This window comes from Hyperoodon ampullatus (assembly GCF_949752795.1).
Source record: "Hyperoodon ampullatus genome assembly, chromosome: 6".
NCBI classification, from domain to species: domain Eukaryota; kingdom Metazoa; phylum Chordata; class Mammalia; order Artiodactyla; family Ziphiidae; genus Hyperoodon; species Hyperoodon ampullatus.
The window spans coordinates 11,692,977-11,706,172 of record NC_136919.1 but is presented as its reverse complement, the minus strand read 5'-3'; the positions used below and the strand labels follow the sequence as shown (position 1 = coordinate 11,706,172).

General features: G+C 41.1%; 1 protein-coding gene across 4 annotated transcripts in view; it reads right to left on the bottom strand.

Moving 5' to 3' along the window:
• The window catches only part of DENND1A (DENN domain containing 1A), a gene marked incomplete at both ends in the record, with an annotated part of 539,637 nt that overhangs the window by 259,691 nt on the left and 266,750 nt on the right, over positions 1–13,196 (bottom strand). For all 4 annotated transcript variants that reach the window (XM_079705783.1, XM_079705782.1, XM_079705784.1 and 1 more), the window contains one exon: positions 545–625. In XM_079705783.1, coding sequence (XP_079561909.1) covers positions 545–625 — 81 coding nt within the window. The remainder of the gene's footprint in view (positions 1–544; positions 626–13,196) is intronic.

The window sequence follows — 13,196 nt, the reverse complement described above, 5'->3', positions numbered from 1 at the left end:
GGAACTGTGCTAGACAGTCTCTATTCCTGTCCTTGAGGGCGTACAGTCCAGTGGTGGAGATAGGAAAACAGGTTGTTCCAACGTGTTTTGTGACTAAGAACTGCAAAGTGTACAAGCTGCTTGGGGCAAAAAAAGAAAACCTTAGCTAAGGGGGGTTACCCTGGTAAACAGGGGAAAGGCGGTGTTGAAGGTTCGGGGGTGGCAGGATGGGCTTCAGTGAAGGGGGGCAAAGCATGAGGCAGGGAGCCCCACAGGGGCTGAGGCGGCAGGGGTCAGCCATCCCATTCCAAGCCCAGCATCTGCCATTCAGGAGATGCTAGTGACGGGATGACAGCCAGGAAGAGAGGAGCCTGGGGGCATTTGGGATCCATTCCTCATGGAATCCCAGAGAAAGAAAGAAATACATCTCCCTGGCCTGTCTTGAGGTCTCAGAGTACTTGGAGGTGGGGAAGGTGCGGATGACAAGACAATCCCATGTGGCTCTTTCTTACTGTTAATAATGGAAAGGTTTCTCAGTGATTGCTAATATTCTGCCACCACTTACCACGCTGAGATGAACAGATACTCCTGGGTCAGGGATAGGAAGTTTGTGCAGAGTTTCAAGAAGCTCATTCCACTGACTCTCCTGAAAGAAATAAAAGGCCTAAGTAACAAAGGCAGGGCTGAGCCCTTAGTCAGAGACCTGCAGGGAGGTCTGGGCACACAACAGAAATAGGTTTGATATTCAAGTAGGGTTGGACAAAAGACACTGCTTACGGCTCAATAAAAGAGCCAAACAGATCCGCCCACACCAAGTTTGACATTTTCTACTTAGTGAGACACCTACCATGACCGCCTTTTATGGATCATATACCATAAGCTCTCAGCAAATCTATCCTCTCAACTCCATAGCAACAACTTTTAAATGCAAACAACCTCAGCTTACAGGGCGGGGGTGGTAGGGAGAAATAACGATGACACTATAGATCTTGTCTTCATCATCATTACCCTCAATTAATTTTATTGAGTGTTCACTGGATACACAGCAGCCTCCAATTATGGAAAGTTAAAAATGAACTACTACAACAGCATGGAATACAGGATGGTGGCTGTGCATTTTAATTAGTGAAACTGAGCCACAAAATGAAATGCAAAGCAGTACAAATTCTTCGACTGAAAACAGGTTCACCTTTAAAATGCTCAAAAGAACAGTTTACGGAATTATCCAAAAGCTACTTCTCCCACCCTGTGGAATTCTCTGTGCTGATAAAACAGTAATAAGCTTACATTTGTACCCACTTGGTAGGTGTTTGAGCCTCACAACTACCTCACTTTACAGGTTGAAAACTAAGGCTCCAAAGGGTAAAGGAACTTGACTCAAATCATCCAGCTGGTAAGTTGCACAGCCAGGACCTAATCACAGGTTTTCTGGGTTCAAACCCAGAGCCCTCTCCACTGTTCCACAGCTGTCTTTGTTAGTGAATTTAAAGGAGAGGGAAAAGAGGTTGAGCCCAAAGTAAAATCCTGTTTCAATCTGAATTCATAAGTTACTCAAATTTCTCAGGGGGTAGAAATGAACGTGTGCAGGTACACAAGTTTAATTTTGCTCTGAAACAATCTCAAATTTACAGAATAATCACACGACAGCACAAAAAAACTTTATTTCCATTTGAGAGTGAGTTACCAACATTATGCCCCAACATCCATAAATAAAAAGGACATTCTCCTACATAACAACAATTAATCATCAAAATCAGGAAATTAACACTGAAACAACATTACCATCTAATCCTCAGTTCCCACCAAGTGTTGCCAACTGTGCCAATAATGTCCTTGGATAGCAAAATTATCCAGTTCAGAATCACATGTTGCCTTCAAATGCTGTGACTCTCTAGTTTTCATCAGTCAGGAACAGTTCCTAAGTCTTTCCTAGATTTGTATGAACCTGACAGTGAGACCAACCATTTTGTAAAATAACACTCACTTGTTTGATGTTTTCTATTGATTCAGATTTCAATTCATCCCATTTTTGATGATGTTCACTTTAATCATTCGATTAATTCATCTGAGGTCTCTATTGTGAGATCACTCATTTTCCCTAAAGTGAATCAGCTTTACATATACATATATCCCCTCTTCTTTGGATTTCCTGTCCATTTAGGTCACCACAGAGCGTTGAGTAGAGTTCCCTGTGCGCAGGTTCTCATTAGTTATCTATTTTATACACAGTTGTGTATATATGTCAATCCCAATCTCCCAACTCATCCCACCCTCCCTTCCCACCCTGGTATCCATATGTTTGTTCTCTACATCAGTGTATCTATATTTGCTTTACAAATAAGTTTATCTGTACCATTTTTCTAGATTCCACATATAAGTGATATTATATTTGTTTTTCTATTCTGACTTACTTCACTCTGTATGAGTCTCTAGGTCCAACCACGTCTCTGCAAATGGCACGATTTTGTCCCTTTTCATGGCTAATATTCCATTGTATAAATGTGCCACATATTCTTTATCCATTCCTCTGTTGATGAACATTTAGGTTGCTTCCATGTCCTGGCTATTGTAAATAGTGCTGCAATGAACATGGGGGTGCATGTATCTATTTTTAGTTTTTTAAGGAACCTCCATACTGTTCTCCATAGTGGCTGTACCAATTTACATTCCCAACAACACTGTAGGAGAGTCCCCTTTTCTCCAAACCCTCTCCAGCATTTACTGTTTGTAGATTTTTTGATGATGGCCATTCTGAATGGTATGAGCTGATACCTCATTGTAGTATGTATGTATGTATGTATGTATGTATGTATTTATGGCTGTGTTGGGTCTTCGTTGCTGTGCGCAGGCTTTCTCTAGTTGCGGCGAGTGGGGGCTACTCTTCGTTGCAGTGTGCGGGCTTCTCATTGCAGTGGCTTTTCTTGTTGTGGAGCACGGGCTCTAGGCACACGGGCTTCAGCAGCTGTGGCTCGAAGGCTCTAGAGGGCAGGCTCAGTAGTTGTGGTGCACGGGCTTAGTTGCTCTGCGGCATGCGGGATCTTCCCGGACCGGGGCACGAACCCATGTTCCCTGCATCGGCAGGCGGACTCTCAACCACTGTGCCACCAGGGAAGCCCCCCTCACTGTAGTTTTGATTTGCATTTCTCTAATAATTAGTGATGTTGAGCAGCTTTTCATGTGCTTCTTGGCCATCTGTATGTCTTCTTTGGAGAAATGTCTATTTAGGTCTTCTGCCCATTTTTTGATTGGGTTGTTTGTTTTTTTGATATTGAGCTGCATGAGCTGTTTGTAAATTTTGGAGATTAATCCCTGTCAGTTGATTCGTTGGCAAATGTCTTCTCCTATTCTGAGGGTTGTCTTTTCGTCTTGTTCATAGTTTTGTTTGCTGTGCAAAAGCTTTTAAGTTTAATTAGGTCCCATTTGTTTATTTTTCTTTTTATTTTCATTACTCTAGGAGGTGGGTCAAGAAAGATCTTGCTGTGATTTATGTCAGAGTGTTCTGCCTATGTTTTCCTCTAAAAGTTTTATAGTTTCTGGCCTTACATTTAGGTCTTTAATCCATTTGGGGTTTATTTTTGTGTATGGAGTTAGGGAGCGTTCTAATTACATTCTTTTACATGTAGCTGTCCAGTTTTCACAGCACCACTTATTGAAGAGGCTGTCTTTTCTCCATTGTTTATTATGGCCTCCTTTGTCATAGATTAGGTGACCATAAGTATGTGAGTTTATCTCTGGACTTTCTATCCTGTTCCATTGATCTATACTTCTGTTTTTGTGCCAGTTCCACACTATCTTGATTACTGTAGCTTTGTAGTATAAAGTCGGGGAGGCTGATTCCTCCAGCTCCATTTTTCTTTCTCAAGATTGCTTTAGCTATTCGGGGTCTTTTGTGTTTCCATACAAATTGTAAAATTTTTTGTTCTAATTCTGTACAAAATGCCCTTGGTAATTTGATAGAAATTGTACTGAATCTGTAGATTGCTTTGGATAGTAGAGTCATTTTCACAATATTGATCCTTCCAATCCAAGAACATGGTATATCTCTCCATCTGTTGGTATCATCTTTAATTTCTTTCATCAGTGTCTTACAGTTTTCTGCATACAGGCCTTTTGTCTCCCTAGGTAGGTTTATTCCTAGATACTTTATTCTTTTTGTTGCAGTGGTAAATGGGAATGTTTCCTTAATTTCTCTTCCAGATTTTTCATCATTAGTGTATAGGAATGCAAGAGATTTCTGTGCATTAATTTTGTATCCTGCAACTTCACCAGATTCATTGATTAGCTCTAGTAGTTTTCTGGTGGCATCTTTAGGATTCTCTATGTATAGTATCATGTCATCTGTAAACTGTGACAGTTTTACTTCTTCTTTTCCAATTTGTAATCCTTTTATTTCTTTTTCTTCCCTGATTGCCGTGGCTAGGACTTCCAAAGCTATATTGAATAAGGGTGGCAACAGTGGACATCCTTGTCTTGTTCCTGATCAAAGAGGAAATGCTTTCAGTTTCTCACCACTGAGAATGATGTTTGCTGTGGGTTTGTCATATATGGCCTTTATTATGCTGAGGTAGGTTCCCTTTATGCCCACTTTCTGGATATTTTTTATCATAAATGGGTGTTGAATTTTGGCAAAAGATTTTTCTGTATCTATTGAGATGATCATATGGTTTTTATTCTTCAGTTTGTTAATATGATGTATCACACTGATTGATTTGTGTACACTGAAGAATCCTTGCATCCCTTGGATAAATCCCACTTGATCATGGTGCATGATCCTTTTAATGTGTTATTGGATTCTGTTTGCTAGTATTGTGTTGAGGATTTTTGCCTCTATGTTCATCAGAAAATTATGGTCTGTGATTTTCTTTTTGTGTGTGTGGTATCTTTGTTTGGTTTTGGTATCAGGGTGATGGTGGCCTCATAGAATGAGCTTGGGAGTGTTCCTCTCTCTGCAATTGTTTGAAAGAGTCTGAGAAGGAAAGGTGTCAGCTCTTCTCTAAATGTTTGATAGAATTCACCAGTGAAGCCATATGGTCCTGGACTTTTGTTTGCTGGAAGATTTTTTAATCACAGTTTCAATTTCATTACTTGTGATTGGTCTGTTCATATTTTCTATTTTGTCCTGGTTCAGTCTTGGAAAGTTGTACCTTTCTAAAAATTTGTCCATTTCTTCCAGGTTGTCCATTTCATTGGCATAGAGTGGCTTGTAGTACTCTCTTATGATACTTTGTATTTCTGTGGTGTCAGTCCTAACTTCTCCTTTTTCACTTCTAATTTTATTGATTTGAGTCCTCTCCCTTTTTTGCTTGATGAGTCTGGCTAATGGTTTATCAATTTTGTTTATCTTCTCAAAGAACAGCTTTTAGTTTCATTGATCTTTGCTATTGTTTTGTTTCTATTTCATTTATTTCTGTTCTGATCTTTATGATTTCTTTCCTTCTACTACCTTTGGGTTTTGTTTGTTCTTCTTTCTCTAGTTGCTTTAGGTGTAAGGTTAGGTTGTTTATTTGAGATGTTTCTTGTTTCTTGAGGTGGTATTGTATTGCTATAAACTTCCCTCTTAGAACTGCTTTTCCTGCATCCCATAGGTTTTGGGTCATCATGTTTTCACTGTCATTTGTTTCTTTATTTCCTCTTTGATTTCTTCAGTGATCCACTGGTTATTTAGTAGCATGTTGTTTAGCATCCATGTGTTTGTGTTTTTTACAGTTTTTCTTTTTCCTGTAACTGATTTCTAATCTCACAGTGTTGTGGTCAGAAAAGATGCTTGATACAATTTCAATTTTCTTAAATTTACTGAGGCTTGATTTGGGACCCAAGATGTGATCGATCCTGGAGAATGTCCCATGTGCACTTGAGAAGAATGTGTATTCTGTTGCTTTTGGATGGAATGTTCTATAAATATCAAGTAAGTCTATCTTAATTGGCCTACTGTGTCATTTAAGGCTTGTGTTTCCTTATTAATTTTCTGTCTGGATGATCTGTCCATTGGTGTAAGTGGGGTGTTAAAGTCCCCCACTATTACTGAGGTACTGTCAATTTCACCTTTTATGACTGTTAGCATTTGCCTTATGTATTGAGGTGCTCCTATGTTGGGTGCATTAATATTTACAATTGTTATATCTTCTTGGATTGATCCCTTGATCACTGCGGAGTGTCCTTCCTTGTCTCTTGTAACAGTCCTTATTTTAAAGTCTATTTTGTCAGATATGAGTATTGCTACTCCAGCTTTCTTTTGATTTCCATTTGCATGGAATATCTTTTTCCATCCCCTCACTTTCAGTCTGTATGTGTCCCTAGGTCTGAAGTGGGTCTCTTGTAGACAACATATATACGCATCTTGTTTTTTTTGTTTTGTTTGTTTGTTTGTTTGTTTTTTGGCTGTGTGTGGGTCTCTCACTGTTGTGGCCTCTCAAGTTGCGGAGCACAGGCTCCAGACGCGCAGGCCCAGCGGCCATGGCTCACGGGCCCAGCCGCTCCGAGGCACGTGGAATCTTCCCGGACCGGGGCACGAACCCATGTCCCCTGAATCGGCAGGCAGACTCTCAACCACTGCGCCACCAGGGAAGCCCTGCATCTTGTTTTTTTAATCCATTCAGCCAGTCTGGGTCTTTCAGTTGGAGCATTTAATCCATTTACATAATTATGAATATGTACGTTCCTGTTGCCATTTTCTTAATTGTTTTGGGTTTGCTTTTGTAGGTCTTTTTCTTCTCTTGTGTTTCCCGCCTAGAGAAGTTCCTTTAGCATTTGTTGTAAAGCTGGTTTGGTGGTGCTGAATTGTCGTAGCTTTTGCTTGCCTGTAAAGCTTTTGATTTCTCTGTCGAATCTGAATGAGAACCTTGCTGGGTAGAGTCATCTTGGTTGTAGGTTTTTCCCTTTCATCACTTTAAATATATCCTGCCACTACCTTCTGGCCTGCAGAGTTTCTGCTGAAAAATCAGCCGATAACCTTATGGGGATTCCCTTGTACATTATTTTTTGCTTTTCCCTTGTTGCTTTTAGTTTTTCTTTGTATTTAATTTTTGTTAGTTTGAATAATATGTGTCTTGGCATGTTTCTTCTTGGGTTTATCCTGTTTGGGACTCTCCGTGCTTCCTGGATTTGGGTGACTATTTCCCTTCCCATGTTAGGGAAGTTTTCAACTATAATCTCTTCAAATATTTTCTCAGACCCTCTCTCTCTTCTTCTTCTGGGACACCTATAATTTGAATGTTCGTTTGTTTAATGTTGTCCCAGAGGTCTCTGAGACTGAACTCATTTCTTTTCATTATTTTTTTCTTTATTCTGCTCCGTGGCAGTTATTTCCACTATTCTATCTTCCACTTCACTTACCCGTTCTTCTGCCTCAGTTATTCTGCTACTGATTCCTTCTAGTCTGTTTTTCATTTCAGTTATTGTGCTGTTCATCACTGTTTGTTTTTTCTTTAGTTTTTCTAGGTCGTTGTTAAGTATTTCTTGTATGATCTCGATCTCTGCCTCCATTCTATTTCTGAGATCTTGGATCATCTTTACTATCATCACTCTGAATTATTTTTCAGGTAGATTGCCTATTTCCTCTTCATTTATTTGGTCCTGTGGGTTTTTACCTTGCTCCTTTGTCTGAAGCATATTTCTCTGTCAACTCATTTTGTCTAACTTACTGTGTTTGTGGTCTGCTTTCTACAGGCTGCAGGGTCTTAGCTCCTCTTGTTTCTGGTGTCTGCCCTCTGGTGGGTGAGGCTGGTCCAGGGGCTTGTGTAGGCTTCCTCGAGGGAGGGACTGGTGCCTGAGCTCTGGTGGGTGGAGCTTAGTCTTGTCCCTCTGATGGGCAGGGCTGCGTCAGGGGGTATTTTTTTGGGTGTCTGTGAGCTTAGTACAACTTTAAGCAGGCTGTCTGCTGATGGGTGGGGCTGTGTTCCTGTCTTGGTGGTTGTTTGGTCTGAGGCATCCAGCACTGGAGTCTGCAGGCAGTTGTGAAATCTTAGATCTTGGTGGAGACCTCGTGAGAGTTCATGCCAATTAATATTCCCCGGGGCCGGGAATTTTCTGGCAGTCCTGGACTTAGCACTCCCACCCTAGGGGCTCAGGCCTGACCCCTGGCAGGGAAACTAAGACCCTGCAAGTTGCATGGCGTGGCTAAAAAAAGAAAAAAAAAAAAGGAAAGAAAAAAAGGAAAAGAGGAGAAACAGACAAACAAAACCCAAGACAAATGATAAAAACAAAACCAAACAAAAACAAGCCAAAAAAAAGGCCAAAAAAATCCCTGAAAAAAAAAACAACCAAACAACTGAACCCCAAAATGAAAACAATAAAAACAAAACTAATAAAAACAGAAAACAAAGAACAAAAAAACCCCAAAATAACACAAAACAACAAAAAAGTAAAATAAAGATAGAAAAATAGAAAATATATTTTAAAACGTTTTTCTTCAAGAACACATAAAAATAAAAACAGGGAGAGACCTCCAAGATGGCAGAGGTTTAAGAGTGGAGATCACCTTCCTCCCCACAAATACAACAGAAATACATCTACACGTGGAACAACTCCTATGGAACACCTACTGAACGCTGGCAGAACACCTCAGACTTCCCAAAAGGCAAGAAACTCTCCATGTACCTGGGTAGGGCAAAAGAAAAAGGAAAAAACAGAGACAGAAGAATAGAGACAGGATCTGCACCTCTGGGAGGGAGCTGTGAAGGAGGAGAAGTTTCCATACACTGGGAAGCCCCTTCACTGGCAGAGACGGGTGGTGGGCAGGGGGGAAGCTTCAGAGCCACAGGGGAGAGTGCAGCAATAGGTGTGCACAGGGCAAAGCGGAGAGATTCCTGCACAGAGGATTGGTGCTGACCAGTACTCATCAGCCTGACAGTCTTGTCTGTTCACCGGCCAGGGCGGGTTGGGGCTGGGAGCTGAGGCTCTGGCTTCAAAGATCAGATCCCAGGGAGAGGACTGGGGTTGGCTGCATGAACACAGCCTGAAGGGGGCTAGTGTGCCACAGCTAGCTCAGAGGGAGTTAGGGAAGAAGTCTGGAACTGCCTAAGAGGCAAGAGACCATTGTTTTGGGGTGTGCAAGGAGAGGGGATACAGAGCACTGCCTAAACGAGCTCCAGAGATGGGTGCGAGCCATGGCTATCAGCGCAGACCCCAGAAACAGGCATGAAACGCTAAGGCTGGTGCTGCAGCCACCAAGAAGCCTGTGTGCAAGCACAGGTCTCTATCCACACCTCCCCTCCCGGGAGCCTGTGCTCCCTGCCACTGCCAGGGTCCCGTGATCTGGAGACAACTTCCCCGGGAGAACACATGGCACGCCTCAGGCTGTTGCAACATCACATCGGCCTTTGCCGCTGCACACTCACCCTGCCTTCCATACCCCTCCCTCCCTCTGGCCTGAATGAGCGAGAGCCCCCTAATTGGCTGCTACTTTAACCCTCGCCTGTCTGAGCAAAGAACAGATATGCCCTCAGGTGACCTACATGCAGAGGCGGGGCCAAATCCAAAGCTGAACCCCAGGAGCTGTGTGAACGAAGAAGAGAAAGGGAAATTTCTCCCAGCAGCCTCAGGAGCAGCGGATTAAATCTCCACAATCAACTTGATGTACCCTGCATCTCTGGAATACCTGAATAGACAAAGAATCACCCCAAACTTGAGGTGGTGGACATTGGGAGCAACTGTAGACTTGGGGTTTGCTTTCTGCATCTAATTTATTTCTGGTTATGTTTATCTTAGTTTAGTATTTAGAGTTTATTTTCATTGGTAGATTTATTGATTTTGTTGCTCTCTTCCTTTTTTTTAATATATAGTTATTTTTTTCCTTTTTCTCTTTTTGTAAGTGAGTATGTGTATGCTTCTTTGTGTGATTTTGTCTGTATAGCTTTGCTTTTAACATTTGTCCTAGGGTTTTTTTTTTTTTAGTATAGTTTTTAGCCCTTGTTATCATTGGTGGATTTATTTTTTGATTTGGTTGCTCTCTTCTTTCTGTTTTCTCTTTTCTTTTTTTATTACTTTTTAATTTATTAACTTTTAATATTTTTTTAAATTTTAATAACTTTCTTTTCTTTTCTTTTTTTCTTTCTTTCTTTCTCCCTTTTCTTTGGAGCCATGTGGCTGACACGGTCTTGGTGCTCCGGCCGGGTGTCAGGCCTGTGCCTCTGAGTGGGGAGAGCCGAGTTCAGGACATTGGTCCACCAGAGACCTCCCGGCTCCACGTAATATCAAATGGCGAAAGCTCTCCCAGAGATCTCCATCTCAACGTTAACACCCAGCTCCACTCAAAAACCAGCAAGCTACAGTGCAGGACACCCTATGCCAAACAACTAGCAAGACAGAAACACAACCCCACCTATTAGCAGAGAGGCTGCCTGAAATCATAATAAGGTCACAGACACCCCCAGAACACACCACCAGACACGGTCCTGCTCACCAGAAAGACAAGATCCAGCCTCACCCACCAGAACACAGGCACCAGTCCCCTCCACCAGGAAGCCTACACAACCCACTGAACCAACCTTAGCCACTGGGGGCAGACACTAAAAACAACAGGAACTATGAACCTGCAGCCCGCTAAAAGGAGACCCCAAACACAGTAAGTTAAGCAAAATGAGAAGAGACAGAAACACATAGCAGATGAAGGAGCAAGGTAAAAACTAACCAGACCAAACAAATGAAGAGAAAACAGGCAGCCTACCTGAAAGAGAATTTAGAGTAATGATAGTAAAAATGATCCAAAATCTTGGAAATAGAATGGAGAAAATACAAGAAACATTTAACAAGGACCTAGAAGAACTAAAGAGCAAACAAACAATGATGAATAACATAATAAATAAAATTAAAAATTCTCTAGAAGGAATCAATAGCAGAATAACTGAGGCAGAAGAACGGATAAGTGACCTGGAAGATAAAATAGTGGAAATAAGTTCTGCAGAGCAGAATAAAGAAAAAACAAAGAAAAGAATTGAGGACAATCTCAGAGACCTCTGGGACAATATTAAATGTACCAATATTCGACTTATAAGAGGCCCAGAAGAAGAAGAGAAAAAGAAAGGGACTGAGAAAATATTTCAACAGATTATAGTTCAAAACTTCCCTAATATGGGAAAGGAAATAGTCAAGTCCAGGAAGCACAGAGTCCCATACAGGATAAATCCAAGGAGAAACAGACCAAGACAGATATTAATCAAACTATCAAAAATTAAATTCAAAGAAAAAATATTAAAAGCAGCAAGGGAAGAACAACAAAAAACATACAAGGGAATCCCCATAAGGTTAAAAGCTGATCTTTCAGCAGAAACTCTGCAAGACAGAAGGGACTGGCAGGACACATTTAAAGTGATGAAAGGGGAAAACGTACAACCAATATGACTCTACCCAGCAAGGATCTCATTCAGATTCAATGGATAAATCAAAACCTTTACAGACAAGCAAAGGCTAAGAGAATTCAGCACCACCAAACCAGCTTTACATCAAATGCTAAAGGAACTTCTCTAGGCAGGAAACACAACAGAAGGAAAAGACCTACAATAACAAACCCAAAACAATTAAGAAAATGGTAATAGGAACATACATATCGAGAACTACCTTAAATGTAAATAGATTAAATGCTCCAACCGAAAGACACAGACTGGCTGAATGGATCAAAAACAAGACCGGTAGGGCTTCCCTGGTGGCGCGGTGGTTGAGGGCCTGCCTGCCGGTGCAGGGGACACGGGTTCGGGCCCTGGTCTGGGAGGGTCCCACATGCCGCGGAGCGGCTGGGCCCGTGCGCCACAACTGCTGAGCCTGTGCGCTGCAGCTGCTGAGGCCTGCACGCCTAGGGCCCGTGCTCCTCGGCGGGAGAGGCCGCCGCGATGGGAGGCCCGCGCACCGCAGCGAGGGGTGGCCCCTGCTCGTTGCCAACTAGAGAGAGCCCACATGCAGCAGCAGAGACCCAATGCAGCCAAAAATAAATAAATAAATTTATTAAAAAAAAAAAAACAAGACTGGTATATATGCTGTCTACAAGAGACCCACTTCAGACCTAGGGACACACACAGACTGAAAGTGAGGGGATGGAAAAAGATATTTCATGCAAATGGAAATCAAAAGAAAGCTGGAGTAGCAATTCTCATATCAGACAAAATAGCCTTTAAAATAAAAATTATCACAAGAGACAAAGAAGGACACTACATACTGATCAAGGGATCAATCCAAGAAGAAGATATAACAATTGTAAATATTTATGCACCCAACACAGGAGCACCTCAATACATAAGGCAAATACTAACAGCCATAAAAGGGGAAATCGACAGTAACACATTCATAGCAGGGGACTTTAACACCCCACTTTCACCAATGGACAGATCATCCAAAATGAAAATAAATAAGGAAACACAAGCTTTAAATGATGCATTAAACAAGATGGACTTAATCGATATTTATAGGACATTCCATCCAAAAGCAACAGAATACACTTTCTTCTCAAGTGCTCATGGAACAATCTCCAGGATAGATCATATATTGGGTCACAAATCAAGCCTTGGTAAATTTAAGAAAATTGAAACCGTATCAAGTATCTTTTCCGACCACAATGCTATGAGAGTAGATATCAACTACAGGAAAAAAGAAATACGTAAAAAATACAAACACATAGAGGCTAAACAATACACTACTAAATAACCAAGAGATCACTGAAGAAATCAAAGAGGAAATCAAAAAATACCTAGAAACAAATGACAGTGAAAACATGATGACCCAAAATCTATGGGATGCAGCAAAAGCAGTTCTAAGATGGAAGTTTATAGCAATATAATCCTACCTCAAGAAACAAGAAACATCTCAAATAAACAACCTAACCTTAAACCTAAAGCAATCAGAGAAAGAAGAAAAAACCCCCAAAGTTATCAGAAGAAAAGAGATCATAAAGATCAGATCAGAAATAAATGAAAAAGAAATGAAGGAAACAATAGCAAAGATCAATAAAACTAAAAGCTGGTTCTTTGAGAAGATAAACAAAATTGATAAACCATTAGCCAGACTCATCAAGAAAAAAAGGGAGAAGACTCAAATCAATAGAATTAGAAATGAAGAAGGAGAAGTAACAGCTGACATTGCGGAAATGCAAAGGATCATGAGAGACTACTACAAGCAACTCTATGCCAATAAAATGGACAACTTGGAGGAAATGGACAAATTCTTAGAAAAGCACAACCTTCTGAGACTGAACCAGTAAGAAATAGAAAATCTGAACAGACCAATCACAAGCA